At 34.8% G+C, this 21,203-nt stretch overlaps 3 protein-coding genes across 3 annotated transcripts; all 3 read left to right on the top strand.

Annotated features, from left to right (window-relative positions):
• Positions 1 to 296: 296 nt before the first annotated feature.
• Positions 297 to 1,785, top strand: LOC132268431 (fasciclin-like arabinogalactan protein 12). Its single transcript, XM_059769279.1, has one exon. It carries the CDS (start codon positions 575 to 577, stop codon positions 1,403 to 1,405), a length of 831 nt encoding a protein of 276 aa, XP_059625262.1. The 5' UTR covers positions 297 to 574; the 3' UTR covers positions 1,406 to 1,785.
• Positions 1,786 to 13,963: 12,178 nt separating this feature from the next.
• LOC132269757 (fasciclin-like arabinogalactan protein 12) lies at positions 13,964 to 14,722 on the top strand. Its single transcript, XM_059771007.1, has one exon. It carries the CDS (start codon positions 13,964 to 13,966, stop codon positions 14,720 to 14,722), a length of 759 nt encoding a protein of 252 aa, XP_059626990.1.
• Positions 14,723 to 17,999: 3,277 nt separating this feature from the next.
• On the top strand, positions 18,000 to 19,065 carry LOC132269756 (fasciclin-like arabinogalactan protein 12). Its single transcript, XM_059771006.1, has one exon. It carries the CDS (start codon positions 18,000 to 18,002, stop codon positions 18,825 to 18,827), a length of 828 nt encoding a protein of 275 aa, XP_059626989.1. The 3' UTR covers positions 18,828 to 19,065.
• The last annotated feature ends 2,138 nt before the right edge of the window (positions 19,066 to 21,203 follow it).

Here is a 21,203-nt window from a genome sequence, read left to right as displayed (position 1 = left end):
TGCCCTAATAGAACTAGTTAAAAGTAAGCCTATTCTATTTCATGCCCTAGCTAAAAGACCACATTTAATCATGACATTTTAAAGTGCATAACCACAATTTAAAAAGAAAAAAGAAAATCAACTTAATTGCCACATAAATACATTAAAAAAAAATTCCATATACAAATTAGAAAACAGCATGAATAGATCAAACATGTTATTGAACTTATGCATTGATGTCGATTTTGATTATCACAAAAGTTTTCATCCTAAAAAAAAAAAAAAAAAGTTAGAAAAGAAAAGAAAAGTTGTTAGCACTCATACTTAATAGATATGAAGTGAAAAAAGCTTGCAACCTTGTATGATATCCAGCGTACCACATTAGGATGCTAACTTAATTTCTGCTAAAATGGATGCACTTCACCTAATATTATCCTCCCACACTCTCCATAAAGCCTCTCAATCTCTCCTCCTCTTTCCCATCTCCTACTCGATCAATACCACTATTCAAGGCAACTCCTCCAATTAGTTAACCTCCATATATCTATTAATTTCTTAGCAACCTTCAAGCTAGGCCACACCAAGAACCGAGAAAATGATGAACCGAATTGTCTTCTCTCTCTTACTTACACTACAATTCCACTTCCATTTCAGCACAACCCTAGCTCAGTCCCCGGCAGCATCCCCGGCAGTGCTCCCAGTACCGACCGCACCATCCCCGGTGGTAGCAGCGCCCCCAGTACCGACTGCAGTGTCCCCGGTGGTAGCACCGTCCCCAGCACCTGCAGGTCCCCCCAACATCACCAAAATCCTCGAAAAGGGTGGCCACTTTTCGCTCTTTATCCGGTTACTGAAAAGTACCCACGTGGATGCCCAGATCAATTCCCAGCTCAATAACTCAAACAATGGCCTAACTGTATTTGCACCGTCCGACAATGCGTTTTCCAACCTCAAGCCGGGCACTATCAACTCTCTCGATGATCTAAAGCAGTCGGAGCTCGTGCAGTTTCATTTCGTACCTACCTATATCTCCGCATCGCAGTTCCAAACTGTGAGCAATCCATTGAGGACACAAGCCGGAGAAAACCGTCCCGGTCAGTTCCCACTTAACGTCACAATCGCCGGCAACCAATTGAACGTGTCGACTGGTGTTATGAATACTAATGTATCAACCCCATTCTATTCTGACAACCAGATTGCTGCGTATGAGGTGGACAATGTGCTTCTTCCTTGGAAAATTTTTGGTACTCCGGTACCCACAGCGGCACCGGAACCGGCACCAGTACCGTTGCCTCCGCCGGCAAAGGAGAAGCAGGAACCGGCCACGGTTAGTACTCCAATTACACAAAACGGTGCAGTTAGTCTCAGCATGCATGGAACGGTGGTGACTATGGGACTTGCTGTGGTTGCATCATTTCTTTTGTGAACATGGACGGTGATGATTGTGCCAGCTGGACATACGTAACTGGGTCTGGTGTCAATTTGTTTGGTGGGCAATATAATTTTCTGAGTCTGATTTAACGGTTGTGATCGGCGCTGTGAGTGCCTCCAAATAATTGTCATATGTCCAAGTCTTAATTGTATGATGTCAAGATTGAACTTTGAGGTTCAATTTTGTTTTTGTTTGTTTATTTGTGTGTGCGCGTGTGTTAACATCTGTTTTTGCTGGTTAATTGTATTTCTTTTGTTCTTTTCCAACTCTCATGTAATTTGCATCTCTTTTGATATTTTCCAACTTCAATGTAATTTGAGATTGTGCATTATTTTGCCAAGAATGCTTTCAATCCGAAACTTAGAATAGATGATTTTCTTATAGGACCACCTGTGGTTTTTCTTATTTACTCACTGATTAAACAAGGTTAAAAAGTTCGCTCAGCATGTTAGTTTATAGTTAGGCACTAAAAGTCAGTCAGTGAAAAAATTAAAAAACTAAAATTTTCTCCTAAGGAAATGACAAAATAAATCTTGCTCATTTTGCAAATGATGTGTTGATCGAATGGTTGGGTTGCTGTCTATTTTTGAGAATTTGTGTTTGAGTCTTACACCACTCTTTAATATTTTTGTCATAAAAAATATATATATATATTATTATTATAATTTCAAATTCAAAATGCCTATTAGATAATCCTAGTAGAGATTAGACTAAAGACAAAAAATGCGAATGTGAATGCAAGCATAATTTAATTTCCAAGGTTAACTCTAACCTCATATTTTGGAAGTTCTTTGGCCCCCCTCATAGGAAATTTTTTTTTTTTTTTTTCAATAATTCCCTGTGCATGTAAGACGGGTGACTTAACGTGTTTGTTGGTTTACGAAGTATTCTAAGAAAAGGACCTCACCATCAGTGACATAAATAATAATAATAATATTATTAAAATATTAAAATAGAGCAAACACCAGCAGAGTCAGGTAAATTTAACTCCAACTCCGCATTTTAGTGTTAAAATTTCTATCCAAATGTGGATAGAATCCATATCATATAGTGAGGCGTATTCCACCTGTATTATCAACACAAATATTTTAGTAGAGAAATAATAATCGACACCGAACCAACTTCTACGTGGCTGCCCAAGCGTCAAGTGCCAGTGTGCCCATTTGAAACCGAAATATTTCAACTCTCATCTCTACTTACAAAAATAATGTACTAATATATATATTTTTTAATTTGATCGAATACTGAGTTAAATTCGATCTATTTAATTAATTTGATTGAATACCCAGTTAAATTCGATCTATTTAATTTATGCCAATTCATATAATGATGTCAACGGATGGATTCGGGATAAGGTACTCCTATTTCAAACCAGTCGCATGGACAAATATTTTTTTTCAAACCTATATCCTGCCCATATCATCCCGCATCGGAGTTGGGGCCGGTTTAGGGAGATCCGATAAACATATTTTGTAAGAAAAATATTTCAAACTTCAACAAATGTAAGATAAATTTTACAAAAAAAAATATTAATTATAACCACATACTCAACTACCGTAATAATAAACAATATTAAAATTAAATTTATTATTAAAAAAATAAAGGAAAAATAAAACTATTACTAAAGAGAATCCTTATTTATATATTCATTATAGTCGGGGGCAAGTTTGGGAGTTGACGGCTTTTAAACTCTTTCCCCAAACTTGGAAGTTGAAGGGTTTTAAACTCTTTCTCCAAACAAGTCCCTAATCTTATTTGAATGACCTCAAACTTATTTAAGTGATGACGAATCGGGACTAACACCTAAAGGAGAAGCGAAATTGACAATCAACCCTACTTTCATATGGAGTTCAATTATTACATGTAAAACTTGCCTCACGTCGGATTTGGATGAAGGTTAAAGTGTGTATAAATTAGTGGGTATGTAACACTACCCAACAATTTTAACTTTTGGGTAAATAGGCAAGCGTCCACCCGTTACAGTTGATATCAGAATCAGACTCAATCCTTAATCACGTGTCACGCCAAGCGTCTGACCTAGAAGGCATCCGGGTCTATCTCCAAATAGGAAAGGTGGTCCGACCGCAACGAGAACTTTGCGCAGATTTGGGTGGGGGAGAATGTTACAAGTGAAACTTGTTCCACATCGAATTTGGATGGTGATTGAAGTGTGTGGGTATGCGCGTGCAGCATTACCCAACAGTTTGAGTTTTTGAATAAATAGACAAGCGTCTATCCATTATACCAACCTAGAGCTATGGTAAATTTTTCCAATGAATTTCTTTATTTTGCTTATTTTATAATTTGGATTCAAAATATAAAAACCAGAATCATTAAAATAGATTTCGGATTGAATTATACTTTTTCTATTTCATCAAGTCCTCATCTAAAGGTATGGCATATCATAAAAATGCCTTTTACCACAAAAAAAAAAAAAATAATAATAAAAACTATAAACATTTAGTCTGTTTTTCACTTACACTCCAATGTTACTTTTTAGTGGTGTTCGAACACTTTTGCTTATAAAATGACATTATTACCCTTTTGACTCTATCTTGACTTACCAAAATGATTGAAATGACTTGAATACCCTTTAACTTTAACTTTATATGTATGAATATATATATATATATATATATATACACACACACACACACTTGCACTGAACTAAAAGAAAAAAATTTGACACCACCAAGTTATAGCAATAGAGCAGTTTTGGTTTACCCTACACTTATTAAAGAGAAATAAATATAATTAATAAAAGAGAATAATTTTATTAAAGATTGTGAAAAGGTGAGATGGATGTAGTGTTGGGATTTATATGTCCTGGCATAGCAAATTCCTATCTGGATTATAGTGACATATGTTCCTGACATATCTGAAATATTTATGATTTATATAATTGGTGAATTCAATGTATTATGTTTCGATTCACTATGAAATTGATAATGTCCATGTAATTACAAGAAATATTTATATATATGTATGTGATGGCAATCAATGCATGATATATAAATAGTAATTATAAATTGTTCATAGTCGGTAATTATGGATGGACTCATAATTAATTAAGACTTGAACTGGATCCGCGTTAGGTTGAGATATATTGCGTGAGCCGTCGTATGCAATTACTCCCTATCACCGTTATGGCATTTGACTCTTAAGCATGAGAAAAGTATAGACTCTTTTATTAATTAATAATTACTTTGATTTGTTCGGCGGATTCTTCGGCATCCTTAGACCGACACTTTGGGTAGTTATGTAATTAATAGTTAGAGGGTTATATTTTCAATATTTGCATCATTGCTACTTGTATTTATTTTGTATTGATTATGGTTGATCACAAAGTAAATTCGAAGGCCTTCGTATGTTTTTAGACAAAATGATTTATTATATATTTATTTATTTAAATTATTATTTTTGTCAAACAAATGTTTTATTGTGATCGAGTCAGAAATAATCAGAGGTACCAAAATAGATATATTAATTAAGTAGTCGGATTGATGGCTTTATTTATCCGATAACTAATTATGCATAGAGGGGTCAAAGTGCAACATTGACTTAGAGGTTATTTATTATTTAATTGGAGTTCAATTAATTTCTTTTAGTGGAGTAGAAATTAATTTATGAATTAATTTAATTGGGTCCATGGACCGGGCCAATCATTAATTCATTGTAGCCAATAAAATAATAGGCCCAATGGATTCTCACTCATAGCCCAACTTGATATTGGAATCATATTAGATTTGAGACATGTGAATTAGAGATTGAGAAGGATTATTTGTTTCCTTTTCTTTATTTTTATGTTGCCTATAAATATACATGGTCTATGTATATTTTAGTGGGTGATTTTTATGAGAAGGAAAAAGGAATAAATTTTCTCTCTTTAGAAAATTAGGGTTTATGGTCTCATCTAATAGAGGCTCCCACAAGCCTAGTTTTCCAAGGTAATTCATGTAGGCTTATGAGTGATTCCTAAAGGCAAAATAATTACCAAGAAGATGGAGATCCAAGGAGAAGGCATCTTGCTAAGGGATCTACAATAAGTGAGAACATTCACTTTAGAGGAAAGTTTTAAAGGTTTACTCAGACCTTTGATGTAAGTATTCAATCCATTAATTGAATGATACATCATATTTTTATTTTTGCATAAAACTTGTCTCTATGTAATGAATCAAGATCTATGAATTTAAATCCCTCAAAAAGTTTTTAAAACTAGCACGTTTCCCAACAGTGGTATCAGAGTATGGTTTGATTCATTACTAGAGATCATGATTTTATGAAAATCATCATTCATGGATCCAAAATTATATTCATATATCTTTTTATTGATGTATGTTGATGTATGATTTAATATGTTGATATATATTGATACATGATGATGTATGAATAATTGTGAATGAATGATGATGTATGTATGGACCATGGATGAAGCTTATAGGAATATTGAATGTAATTTTATCTTGGATGAATGTAATTAAGGCTTTGATTTAGCCGCTTGAAAGTTCAATGATGTAATTTAATTTTTTCCATTGTATTTCAAATTGTAAATATTTTTAAAGCCATGTAATTTCATCAAAGGATGTTATGAAGCTTCAAGAAGGTTCAAGAGGATTAAATTAGGCTTCAGGAATTTTCTGGAATTTTTTGGAATTTTTCTGAAATTTTTTGGGCTTAAATTTAATTTTTCTGGAATTTTTAATTATTTTCGGCGGTTTTCCGGCGACTTCCCGGCGACCGGAGCGCCGTCGGCAACGACTGTAGAGCCGGAGGGATTGAGGAGGATCAAGTGCGGTAAGGTACACCTTAGTATCGTGCGCACGGATCCACAACGGTTGGATTGGAGAGAGGAATCAGGTGCAGCGCACCTTACATGCAACTGGCGCGTGTTCCACACGCGCCAGATCAGCTGCTTGCTGGCGCGTGAGGAGCACGCGCCAGGCCAAGCAAGTACATCACACGCGCGCGTGCCGGCGCGTGGCACGCGCTGTATCATCCCTCCAGCGCGTGCAGGCGCGTGGGAGCGCGTGGCACACGCTGGAACTTTCCAGTAGCGCGTGGAGACTTCCTGTCCATTCCCCTAGCGCGTGGGAGCGCGTGGGGACATGCTGGACACTCTCCGGGCGCGTTCCAAGCACTGTTTTGCTTTTCCAGATGCCTACCAGCTTCCTGTAGGTGTTTGCAAGCTGATGGAAGATCTTCGCGCAGTGATTAGAGCAATTAAATGTTAAAAGCTGATTCCATTGGCCGTTTTATTTGTTTTATCTGTTATTTATTTATTTATGCGATGTATGAAATGCATGGAATATATAATTGTTAATTAATTATTATTCATGCATTGGATCCATGATATTTATTTAAATGGCTTGATTTACATTAATTAAATTATGAAAATTAATTGGATTAGATTACTAATTAATTTGAGGGCACTTATTGGGAAACGAAAAATTATTTTTGTAAATTATTTTTAAAGTGTGCTTCAAATTAAATATTAGTGAATCATTTAAAGTCCAAATATTTTCTAAATTTAATGGGATTAAAATCAAAACGTTTTGCATACATTATATCATGTAAATTGAAAACCCTAATTATTAATGACTAAAAATTGAGTGGGAGCGGGGATTTTTATACATTACCCCATGGCCTTCGTTATTAAAACCATTGTAATTAGATCTTCAAAAATAAGGCCCCACGCATGATTTGAAGAGTCTTATATTACAAGAATGGTTGTCTCATGAAAATAAAAATATTAAATGTTCATTGTAATTAGATCTTTAAAAATAAGGCCCTACGCATGATTTAAAGAGTCTAGATTATAATGACAACATATTTAATGTTTTATTTTTCATTAGAGCATTAATAATGTTATACACTCAATCTAAAATCAATAGTGTTAGCTCCCCAACGGAGTGGTCTACACTAGGTGATTTTAGAAAGGCTAAACATAATCGGGAATCATTTCATATAGATAGACAAGGCATTGTCTTAAGAGATATGGAGATGATGGGATTTGCCCGCCAATAGCAATAATGAACTTCGCCAACCGAATAAGTTATTGGTGTATTGATTATCCGATTTTTCATGCAGTGGTTAAGGGACCCACATACTATTTTAATGGAAGTGCTCACCTAATAGTAAATGAATCTCAACAATAGTAATAATGAACTCCTCCAACAAGATAAGTTATTGACATATTGATTGGTTGATTTATTATGCTACAGAGTTGAGGTACCCGCATTAATTAAAAGGGATTGTTCACCAATAATGATAATGATCTCTTGTTCGATTGAGATTTATTGTATTATGTGGTTAACAAGCTCATTTTAATTTTAAATATGCATGACATTATTAATAGTTCACCTTGCATATTGTATGAATGCATTTATATTCAGATTAATTATGTCTAATCCAGTTTTTCTGCTTGCTTACATATTCTATGATATTGGACCTTATTTATAATGACTGGAAAATGAACTTAGATATTTTATTCACAACGTAAGGGTACAAAATGTGTTTATTACTCTTATACCTATCTCTTTTACTTTGAGATACCAAATTTGACATTAATGCTTTTAATAAATTAGATAAGGCAAATGATATGACTTGGTGCAATATTCTAGAGTTTAGCTCGAATATACTCCAAAGCTAACATTTGTATTATTTTATTTTCTTCAAGCATCATATTAAATGTCAATGAGATATTTTGGTGAGATTAGATAGAGCATATGCCTAAGTACTGTGTCAAATTTAAATACCATCAAGATAGCCTCATGAACTCCAGTTTGAAATCAAATTTTGGAAAATGATTGTTTATTATTTAAAATTAGCTGGAGATCAATAGGGCTAACTTGGGTGGTAAGTTTCAAGTTGACATGATTATTGTCTTGTTACCGAACTCGTTCGATTCTGTTAGAGTGAACTAAATAAGGAATCAGTTTGAGTTCACACTCGCTGATATTCTTATAGAATTGGTAACAGATGAAGGGATAATCAAGAGTATGGGCGTTCCTATCAATCTAACCTAGTCTATATCATCTTCTTCTAGGCCCAAGTGGACGGGCAAAGCAAAGAAGAAGAATGATAATAAGACTAGACTAGCACAAAACATGGGTATTCAAAAAGTTTAAAGGGAATAAGGCAGTGTATGTTGAGGGCGAAGAAAACTGTTTCTTTTGTCGCTAACTAAAACACTAAAGGACGAACTGTTTAAGCAATGACGTGGCATAGGAAAATATATATTTAATCATTGAGCCATGTTATGTGGTTGCGTCTATTAATTCCTGATGGATAGATTCTGGAGCCACTAAACATGTTTGCAATTTTTTGTAAGGATTTCAGGAATCCAGAAGCCTTGATGATATGGATATATATTTATCTTTTGACCTGATGCCAAAGTTGTAATTAAGTCAGTGGGAGTATTACATCTGAAATTAGAGAGTATAAGGATATTAGTATTAGAGAACTATCTTTATGCACAGAAGTGAAACGCAATCTCATTCTTATTTCACTTTTGGTTTATAAAAACTAGATCGTTATTTTGTAAAACAGGTTTTATAAAATTGAATAGATATGCGATTGCTTCTGGTGCATTGAAAGATGGTTAATATACTATAATCACAAGCTCTTAAGATTTGTAGGATGTAGAAACTAATGTTGCATCTTCTAGATTGAATGTTAAGAGAAAATTTGTTATTCCTGACTCATTGTATTTTTGGTGTCTATTTTTGGGTTATAATCAATCAAAATGAGATTTAAAGATTGGTTAAAGAAGGTTTATTACCTAGTAAGGCAGAGGAGCCTAAACCAAACTTGTGAATCTTGTTTTGAAGGATAGATAACTCTAAGGGCTTAATCAGCCAAATGAAATAGACATAAAGAACAATTGGAGTCGGTACACACGTACACGTGTAGTCTTATGAACATCCAATCAAGATTACTCACGTTTTGGATAAATTTACCTGTTGCGACACAAGTCTTATACTTTTGGTATATTTCGAGAGGGTCAAGACTGATGTGGAGCACAGATTAGGTAAACTTATCAAGACACTTCGATCTGATCGAGTATTTGAGTATTTCTTGGGATAGTGCAAAGACTATATGGTCAATAAGGGTGTTGTGTACCAGTTTTCCGCAATTGACGCTAAATTAATTTAGGTGTCAAATAGGAATAACAGAATTCCACTTAACATGGTTAGATCTATGATCAGTAATGCCACATTATCTCTTTCATTTAAGAGTTTAGCGTTAATGACATCGATACGCATTATGAACTGCATTCCATCTTAGTCTGTCTCAAGGATACCGTTGAGCTGTGTTTTTGACTAAATATTAGTTTGAATCATATGCACATATGGGGTAGTCTTGCACATGTGCGTTTGATATGGACAAGTAAGTTGGAATCAGATCATAGGCATGCTAGATTTGATAGCTACTCTAAATGTCACTAGGATGGATTATTTTATGATCTCAAAGATAAAAGTTGATTGTTTTCACTCACTGTTTATCTATAGGAGAATCATATTATGAATCACATACCTAGTAGCATAATGTTAGAGAATTTGGTATGAGTACCAGATGTACCACATGTGAACACACTTATTATAGAGATTGAGAATGATATATGAATTCCTTATTGATGCGTTAGCATCATCTACTACACAGATTCTTGCATCGGTACATTGATGTAGTGGGAGGATTATCATCCAATTCGACAGAATCATGTTTTTAGGTGAGACCATTATGGACATCCCTGTTAAACATGAGTTGGACCCAGTAAGCTACACGGAAGCGTAAACCGATGTGGATACAGATCGTTTTGGTGAGTTACTATGAAATCAGAGTTGGAATCTATGTATTCTAATAAATTCTAGGATCTTGTAGAACTTTCTAGTAGGGTGATTCCTATGGAAGGCAAGTTAATCTACAAAAAGATACCAGAAGATTTCTTAGTGAATAAATCATGAGTGTACAAGGGAATGTCATTATTTTTCTAATTCTATATATGTTGATGACATCCTACTCATTTAGAATGATGTGGAAGTTTTGTCATCAATAAAGAGGTAGTTGTTCAATTACTTTTAAATGAAGGATTTTCAGGATGTAAGCTAGATTTCTAGGATCAAGCTTTTGCAAGATCAGGGTAAAAGGAAAATAGGCTTATCTTAATAATCCTACATTGATAAAGTTTTGACCGGGTTTGGTATGCATAACTCAAAGAATGAGTTCTTGCTTTATTGATATGGTTGGCTCTCTCTAGTAAGTAGTTTTTCAAGACTATCAAAGGAGATTGAGCAAATGAGACTGGAACAATATGTTTCGGCATATGAGAGTCTCATATATGCCATGGTCTATACCAAACAGGACATCCGCTACATAGTAGGGATAGTCAGTAGAGATCAGTCCAATACTGGACTTGACAACTGGTTTATTGTAAAAAATATCATTAAGTACCTAAGGAGAACCAATGATATCATATTCATTTATGGATGTGATGATATGGTCCTAGTCAGGTATGCTAGTTTTGATTTTCAATCAGAAGTAGATACTATGAGGTTCATGACTTAGTGTATGTTCACTTAATGGAAGGGAGATCAGTTGGTAGATTGTTAAGCAGATTTCAACTGCTGACTCAAACCTGTAAGTGGAATATATTGCAGCCTTAAAGGTGGCAATATAAGCCTATTGGTTTGATCTCACTGATTTAGAGGTTGTGGAGCATACTAGCCAGCCTATCGAGCTATATTGCGACAATAGTGCAGAAGTAGTCCAAACCAATGACCCAAGGTTCCATAGAGGAACAAGATACACTGAGAGGAAGTATCATGTTCTACATGATATTGTCCGGTAAGAAAATGCACTTGTAGTTAGAACATTGCATTGGAACACAACTTTATTGATCCATTATCAAAGGTGTCATTGATCAATAATTTTGATCATCATCTGGATAATATTGGAGTTAGGTGCAATTTGAATTGGCTATGAGGGCAAGTGGGAGCTGTTGGGATTTATATGCCCTGGCATAGCAAATTCCTATCTGGATTATAGTGACATATGTTCCTGACATATCTGAAATATTTATAATTTATATAATTGGTGAATTCAATGTATTATGTTTCGATTCACTATGAAATTGATAATGTCCATGTAATTACAAGAAATATTTATATATATGTATGTGATGGCAATCAATGCATGATATATAAATAGTAATTATAAATTGTTCATAGTCGGTAATTATGGATGGACTCATAATTAATTAAGACTTGAACTGGATCCGCGTTAGGTTGAGATATATTGCGAGAGTCGTCGTATGCAATTACTCCCTATCACCGTCATGGCATTTGACTCTTAAGCATGAGAAAAGTATAGACTCTTTTATTAATTAATAATTACTTTGATTTGTTCGGCGGATTCTTCGGCATCCTTAGACCGACACTTTGGGTAGTTATGTAATTAATAGTTAGAGGGTTATATTTTCAATATTTGCATCATTGCTACTTGTATTTATTTTGTATTGATTATGGTTGATCACAAAGTAAATTCGAAGGCCTTCGTATGTTTTTAGACAAAATGATTTATTATATATTTATTTATTTAAATTATTATTTTTGTCAAACAAATGTTTTATTGTGATCGAGTCAGAAATAATCAGAGGTACCAAAATAGATATATTAATTAAGTAGTCGGATTGATGGCTTTATTTATCCGATAACTAATTATGCATAGAGGGGTCAAAGTGCAACATTGACTTAGAGGTTATTTATTATTTAATTGGAGTTCAATTAATTTCTTTTAGTGGAGTAGAAATTAATTTATGAATTAATTTAATTGGGTCCATGGACCGGGCCAATCATTAATTCATTGTAGCCAATAAAATAATAGGCCCAATGGATTCTCACTCATAGCCCAACTTGATATTGGAATCATATTAGATTTGAGACATGTGAATTAGAGATTGAGAAGAATTATTTGTTTCCTTTTCTTTATTTTTATGTTGCCTATAAATATACATGGTCTATGTATATTTTAGTGGGTGATTTTTATAAGAAGGAAAAAGGAATAAATTTTCTCTCTCTAGAAAATTAGGGTTTATGGTCTCATCTAATAGAGGCTCCCACAAGCCTAGTTTTCCAAGGTAATTCATGGAGGCTTATGAGTGATTCCTAAAGGCAAAATAATTACCAAGAAGATGGAGATCTAAGGAGAAGACATCTTGCTAAGGGATTTACAATAAGTGAGAACATTCACTTTAGAGGAAAGTTTTAAAAGTTTACTCAGACCTTTGATGTAAGTATTCAATCCATTAATTGAATGATACATCATATTTTTATTTTTGCATAAAACTTGTCTCTATGTAATGAATCAAGATCTATGAATTTAAATCCCTCAAAAAGTTTTTAAAACTAGCACGTTTCCTAATATGTAGAACATTGAATAATTAAAGCTTAGCTTTCTATTGGAATTTACAATTCAGGAGGATAAATCGGTCAAATTCAGACGGCACTCACACCGGACTCATACAATTCTTGCAATATTATTTTTTCCCTTACACAACAAAAAAATGTAGTGAATTTAAGTATTTAAAAAAAAAAATAAAAAAAAATAATAATAATCAATCACCATATAATATATATAACTTCTCATAGACATCACCACCCACACTAATTAATTTGCTGTAAAATGAAAACGATTTGATTTGTTATAGTTGTATAATATAAATTAGTGAAGGAAAGATAGGCTGGGATTAAGCCTGGGAAGGAACAGTGGTGGTGAAGAGAGTATTTTGAGGCTTATCATCATGGATTTAATTTGAAAAGAAAAAGCTTGAAGAATGTAAATATGGGGGTGGGTAACTAAGAGTAATTAATGAGAACAATTATGTCATTTTAGATTGTTGATGTTTTAGAATAAAAACTGTAACAGTATTAAAGAATTAAGGGTAAAATTGTCTTTTCATATATTTTTCAAGATGTTAGTGAAAGAAAAATAAAATTGAACATAAGTGGTAGTAATTTGGAAACATGTTTCAATATTTTATTTGACCAAATTTAAAGAAGTGTCGATAAAATTAACCCAAATAAAAACAACTTTCTTCTTTATTTATTAATTTTCATCTTGCCACCACCTGCTAAATGTATATATATATATAAAATGCAATATGTATACAAATTAAAAAAACATCTTGATCAATAGATCAAACATATTATTGGACTTGTGCATTGATGTTGATTTCGATTGCCACAAAAATTTCCATCGTAAAAGACAAAAAAAAAAATTTAAAAAAAAAAAAAAAGTTATAGCACTGATAAATAATGATGATTAATGAAAAAACCATGCAACCTTGTATGATATATATCCACGGTACCACATTTGGATGCTAACTGGTTTTCTGCTAAAATGGAAGCACTTCACCTAATATTATCCTCCCACTCTCTCTATAAAGCCTCTCAATCTCTCCAACACAACACACCATTCAAGACCACTCCTCCATTTAATTAGATCATCTCTCTATATCTATTTCTTATAAGCAACCCCACACCAATAACCAAGAAAATGATGAACCGAATTCTGTCCTTTCTATCACTTACACTACAATTACACTCCAATTTCAGCACAAACCTAGCTCAGTCCCCCGCAGCATCCCCGACAGCTCTCCCAGTACCATCTGCACCGCCCCCATTTTCGATTGCAACATCCCCGGCACCGTCCCCAGTACCGAATGGTCCGCCCAACATCACCCAAATCCTCGAAAATGCAGGTAACTTTACGACCTTTATCGGCCTTCTGAAAAGTACCCATGTGGATGATCAGATCAATTCCCAGCTCAAGGACTCGAGCAATGGCCTAACCGTATTTGCACCGTCCGATGACGCGTTTTCGAACCTCGACCCCGGCACTATCAAATCTCTCAGTGATCTACAGCAGGCCGAGCTCGTGCGATTTCATTTCGTACCTACCTATCTCTCCACAACACAGTTCCAAAATGTGACCACCTCTGGCAACCAAGTGAACGTGTCTACGGCTGTTATGAACTCTAATGTATCTACCCCAATCTATACGGACAACCAGATTGCTGTGTATCAGGTGGACTATGTGCTTCCTCCTTGGAACATTTTCGCTTCTCCGGCACCTGCACCGGAACTGGTACCAGCACCAGCACCGCTAAAACTGAGGAAGAAGAAGAATATGACACTGACACTGACACCGGCACCGGAACCGGCACCAATCTCCAGTGACGGTGCAGTTAGTCTCACCATGCATGGAATGGTGACAGTTGGAGTTGCTGTGGTTGCAGCATCATTTCTTGTGTGACAATAGACAGTGATGATTGTGCCAGCTGGACATACTGGACTGAGATCTGGGGTCCTTTTGTTTTGCTGAGTTGGATTGAACGGTAGTGATCGACGCCGTGAGTTTCTCGGAATAATTGTAATGGATCGACGCCGTTAGTTTCTCGGAATAATTGTAATACAGAGTATGTCTAATCTAAAGATTAAAGAATAATGATAGGTAAAGATTAAAGAATAATGATGGGATAATTGATGAATTAATCTCGAATAAGTATTGAATATGACATGTTTTTGTCCACTTCATTTATTTAAATAGTTTTTAAAAATAATTGTTTAATACGTGATCATCAGAATGACCAATCACATCAAATTCAATGCTAATTTGGTGATTCTTTTTCGATTCTCCGTTAAACTATAAGGTCATTTTTGTTTGAATAATTATACAACGGAATCTTTATTACCGAAAAGGCACCGAATTTGATGTGGCTTAGTTCACATCAGACTCCTTAAAACAGCTTGACCTTGCGTAAGTTTCTCTCTCCATCTAATACTTAACCATTAAATTCTAATCCAATAATTAATAACCGGAAAATAATAATAACAACCATGCATATACGCAATTGCCCACCATGACGACAGATCTAACATTTAATTTTGCAACTCGCCGGAAAAACAGAGTTACTCATCAAACCCAACAAAGAAATCCCAATTCTTCTTCTCTCTTCTCTCTCCTATTCGGACTCACTTTTCAATTTTGCATATGTGTTACTATACATATGCCTAATCTCTAAACTTCATTTAGGGCTTTGTGAAGGAAAGCGAATCTATTGGTACATGTCATGGAATCTGTTGACTCGGGTCTTTTTTGATGAGTAACTCAAACAATGGAAAATGAATGTGTCATGGAGAAAGGTTTTTTTGTCCAGAGAGATGTGAAGCAAAGGGATGATGACAGTGGGTAGGACAGTGAACAGAGATGGAGAAGAGATTCCACCCAGAGATTACATAGAGATGGAAAAGAGATTTCACGCAGGTTGGATAAATTTTAGACAGAACAAATAGAAGGCTTTGAAATGTAGATAAGATGAGTTTTTGAGGGTAAAGTAGACCTTTTTCAATCGTTAAACTATTGTTTTCCAATCCATCATGTTTAAGGGATTGATGATTTCTCCACGTCAAATCCGGTTCTTATTCAACGGATTAATTTCGGTAGTTATATCATTACTCATCGGACTATACCATTAGAATTTGTAAAATTTAAAAGAAAGATTTGGGTTATTTGGCTGGAAATGATCCGTAAAAGTTTTATTTACCTCACCTGAAATTTGGTAGGGTTTTTTCTGCCCCACCTGAAATTTGGTAGACTTCAGCCTAATTTAAAATGTGATCGATTTAGCCAAAAATATTATTAATTATTATTACTATTATTAAAATGACAAAACTAATATTTTCTTGTAATGAAATGACAAAATAAACCTTGTTCACTTTTTTAATTATCAGTTGATCCTTAATACTTTGGACCAACTTATCCTCATTTCCTAATACTTAAATCCTCTCCCTACCATTAGACACTCTAAAATAGTTGGAGCAAAAGTAAGTTTTTTTTTTTTTTTAGTCTATCTCTACAGTTCTCTGTAGCTCTCCCTCTCGTGTGTATATGTCTCTGTATAAATGCACAATGATCCCTTGCTCACAATGAATATAAAAGAAATTTTTTACTACAATGACCGTAAAATGTAATTTAAGTATATATCCAACAATCATTGTACTTTATGCAGATAAAATTTATACTTACATGTGTCGTGTGCGAAAAGATAATTTCGACCAAAAGTAATAATAACAAATATTATTATTATTATTATTATGACTTAATTGAGATCACAAAAGAAAAAAAGTGAATATGTTGGTTGAGAACTAAAATAAACGAAGTGAATATGTTGGTTGAGAACTATAGATTGAGAGCCGAAATAAGGTATTGTCCTTTTTTCGGGCCTCGAAATCATCAATTTTGTCTACAGATGAAACAATTTTTTTTGCCTAAAAACGAAAAAGAGATGGTTGTGGTAAGGAAGAAGAAGGATGAATGTAACCAAGGACAAAGCCAGTTTGGGCTTAGAGGGACGAGGCGTTATTATATATTTTCTCTTGTTCAAAAAAGATATTCTGTTTAGAAAATTGTGAGTCACGGTTCCTCACTTTTTTGAAACAAATGAAGTATAAATTCTTGACAAATGATCGACTCTAACACTATTTACAAATTAAATTAGAAATTAAATAGAGATAATGAAAAGCGTAAAGGTGAATGATTAAATTTTCTCCGATTCTAAATTCCAGACTTTTAAACACAACGTGAATGCCATTTACTTATATTGTATTTGTACACTGCAAAGCAAACAGGAGCAGATTCATGTGAATCCAACTCCAATTCCACATTTTAGTATTAAGATTAAGATTCCTATCTACCTATATTTGGATGGAATGCTTATCATATGCATATGGACCAAAATAATCAATACAAATATTATAATAAAGTAAAATATTTATGTTTGATTTGGATCGGATATCAATTTAAATTCAATCTATTTTGTGTTAATTTCGAGTCCAACATAAACCTATTGTGGATTTTTTCAAAGAATATTCATATTTTGCCTATTTTATACATATATTTCGGATCCAAAATCTAGAACCAGATTCATTCAAATAGATTTTGGATTGAATTACATTTATAGTCATGCGTGTTCTATTTCTTGCCCTAATAGAACTAGCTAGAAGTCCACATGCAACCGTGACATATCATAAAAATGCATGTCACCACCAAAACTAAATAGAAAAAATATATATATATATACATAACCGCAATTAATCTTGCCACCACTCGTGATTGCTGCTAAATACATAATAAAATGCCATATAGAAATTTAAAAAATACTTGAATAGATCAAACATGTTATTCATGTGAATGATGTCGATTTTGATTGTGACAAAAAATTTCTATCCTAAAAAAAAAAAAAAAAAGTTGTTAGCACTGATACTTAATATATCAAATGAAAAAACCATGCAACCTTGTATGATATATATCCACCATACCACATTAGGATGCTAACTGGTTTTCTGCTAATACGGATGCACTTCACCTAATATTATCCTCCCAAACTCTCCATAAAGCCTCTCAATCTCTCCTCCTATTTCCCATCTCCAACTCGATCAATACATTATTCGATCAAGGCCACTCCTCCATTTAATTAGTTAACCTCTATATTTCTTAGCAACCCTTCAAGGCCACACCAAAAACCAAGAAAATGATGAACCGGATTCTCTTCTTTCTCTCACTTACACTACTATTCCACTTCCATTTCAGCACAACCCTAGCTCAGTCCCCAGCAGCGTCCCCGGCAGTGCTCCCAGTACCGACTGCACCATCCCCGGTGGTAGCAGCGCCCCCAGTACCGACTGCAGTGTCCCCGGTGGTAGCAGCGGCCCCAGCACCTGCAGGTCCGCCCAACATCACCAAAATCCTCGAAAAAGGTGGCCACTTTTCGCTCTTTATCCGGTTACTGAAAAGTACGCATGTGGATGCCCAGATCAATTCCCAGCTCAATAACTCAAACAATGGCCTAACTGTATTTGCACCGTCCGATAATGCGTTTTCCAACCTCAAGCCGGGCACTATCAACTCTCTCGATGATCTAAAGCAGTCGGAGCTGGTGCAGTTTCATTTCGTACCTACCTATATCTCCACATCGCAGTTCCAAACTGTGAGCAATCCATTGAGGACACAAGCCGGAGAAACCCGTCCCGGTGAGTTCCCACTTAACGTGACCATCGCCGGCAACCAATTGAACGTGTCGACTGGTGTTATGAATACTAATGTATCTACCCCATTCTATTCTGACAACCAGATTGCTGTGTATGAGGTGGACAATGTGCTTCTTCCTTGGAAAATTTTTGGTACTCCGGTACCCACAGCGGCACCGGAACCGGCACCAGTACCGTTGCCGCCGCCGGCAAAGGAGAAGGCACCGACCACGGTTAGTACTCCAATTACACAAAACGGTGCAGTTAGTCTCACCATGCATGGAATGGTGGTGACTATTGGAGTTGTTGTGGTTGAATCATTTCTTCTGTAACTATAGACGGTACGTGATGATTTTGCTGATTCAGATCGAACGGTGGTGATCGACGCTGTTAGTGCGTCCGAATAATTGTAATATGTCCCGAGTCTTAACTGTATGACGTCAATAATTGAACTATGAGGTTCATTTTTTTTTCCTGGATTAATTTTTCTTTCATTTACATGAGTTCCCTTGTATTTTTTTGTTCTTTTCCAATGTCATGTAATATGAGATTGTGCACGCGCTTTCAATCATTGAAGTGAACTCCAACACTAAATATTTTATTATTATTATTATTATTATTTGCACTGAGGAGTGGTCTATTAAAGCATCTTCAATGTAAAATGTTATTTCTCCATGATAAAGTATATGGCAATTATGTTCTAATGTTACATTTCATTAAAAATGTGTTTTTTTGACATAACAAATTAATGTCCTTATTTTAATCAACTTTTTGACTTTTAAGGCCATTTTGCACAAAAATCCAAAAAATTGTTCAATATCTCAACTTATAGCAAACCTGCTATATATCATAAAAGTTTTGAGAATCTTAGGGCCTGTTTGGAGGCACATATCTGTTATTGTTTTCATGTTTTGGTTTCATTTTTGGGCCAATATCATGTTTGGAGTGGGCTGATGTGATATTGAACAGTGTAAAAACATTATGAGATTTGGGCCAAAACTCATATCAAAGATTTGGTGATATTGGGTGATATCGGATATTGTAGCAGCCATATCAACCCAAACCAAAACCATATCAACCCTTATTTAACTGTAGTGGTGATATCAAGTATAAAAATTCGCATATCAGAAACCTAACCATTTTTCATCGATTTTCTCTCTCATCGCGCAGCTCCTTTGGAGGCGATTTCATGGGCGATTCTTCTTCCTTTTCCTTACACCTTCGTTGCTAGTCAGATCTATCAATCGTCCCGTATTTGGTTTCAATCTCAACCCTCTCTCGTTACATTATACATATATTACAAAACCTAGCCATTTTCAGCCTTATTTTCTCTCTCTTCGCGCAGGTCCTTGGAGGTTATTTCATGAGCGATTCTTCTTCCTTTTCCTTACAACTTCGTTGCTAGGCTACAGATCGATCAATCCTCCTGTACTTGGTTTTCAGCTCAATCCTCTCTCTGTTATGTATTTGTGTGACCCGAATCTGAAACCCTAGAGTTCTTCGCAACCACAGATCGACGTTTTTTCTCTGCAAATTTCTGTTGGTGATTCATTCTGTGTATCGATTTTGTTAACAAGATCTTTCAGGTGCACTTTCCCTCTTTATCTCTCTATATATATATATATTTATATATACAGTAGCAAAATCCAGATTCTTTAAAATAATAAATAACTATAGTTCCATAATTCCATGTATATAGAAATGGGAGTGCATAATTTCATAACTCAATTTTAATTTTATAGCTAAAAAGTAAAGCCTATTTCAACAACTTATGAAAATTTATAAAGTATCATGCAAACCAATTATTTGGAAATTTAGCCTTCGTTAGAAAAATTAACTGTGTTTCATGAACTTGCAAAACCATTTTTACATTTGTAGATATGCACATGAATAATATACTTACATTTAGGTACATAAATCATTTTTATGTTTCATGGAAATTGAATAGTTCTTCTGTTCTTGATGTTAGCATTTGAAGGTCTTAATTCAGTGTTTCTGGACTTGCCATTGAGCAAACCATAAAAGAGTCCCGCTAAGGGGCAACAGTGAAATAATCAGGTCACCTCGCTATGAACCATGATGTCAAAATTGCATCACAAATATAAAAGTTAATAGTAAACAAAAGGGTCACTGCTCAGTGTTGTCCCCACTAATCGAGGAATGGTAGCACTTTTTACTGGTATCAGCTTTTGGGGTTATCTTTTGGTGGTTTGCCTCCTGAAAAATCTTTGGGATGTATAGCTATGAATTGTTGGTAAAACACTTTTGGTGGTTGAGAAGACAATTTGTGATTCGGAGTCCTATACTTGATTTTTTTTAAAACTGTTTGGTTTAACTGACCCTTGAACTGGGTATTATGGTTCATTGGTTCAACTGGCTAGAAAGAGAGAGAGTTGGGGAATGGTTTTGGAAGTTCATGAAACACAGTTAATTGAATTCTCTTGTGTGTAATTTGAAGGTAGAAAATTTAAGAACAATGTAGGTTTGGATCGTGATTACTGTATTAATTTCTTGAAACTAAAGTGTTAAATTTACTTAATAATAATCAGATGGACATAAACTATGACAATGTTGACCAATGCCCATCAAGCGACATTCATTCTTTTGATGGTGAGAATGGTAAGAACGTTGTAATTATTGAACTGGCCGATGCCGCTGTTTGGTGTGATGCCCATCAAGAGAAATTCATGCTCTTGATGGAGGAAGAG

Source organism: Cornus florida, unplaced genomic scaffold (assembly GCF_030987335.1).
Source record: "Cornus florida cultivar Cherokee Brave unplaced genomic scaffold, ASM3098733v1 CherokeeBrave_3.0.0_Hap2_Chr08, whole genome shotgun sequence".
Lineage (NCBI taxonomy): Eukaryota > Viridiplantae > Streptophyta > Magnoliopsida > Cornales > Cornaceae > Cornus > Cornus florida.
Note: the sequence above shows the minus strand (reverse complement) of the source record. Positions and strands in the feature narration are given on the sequence as shown.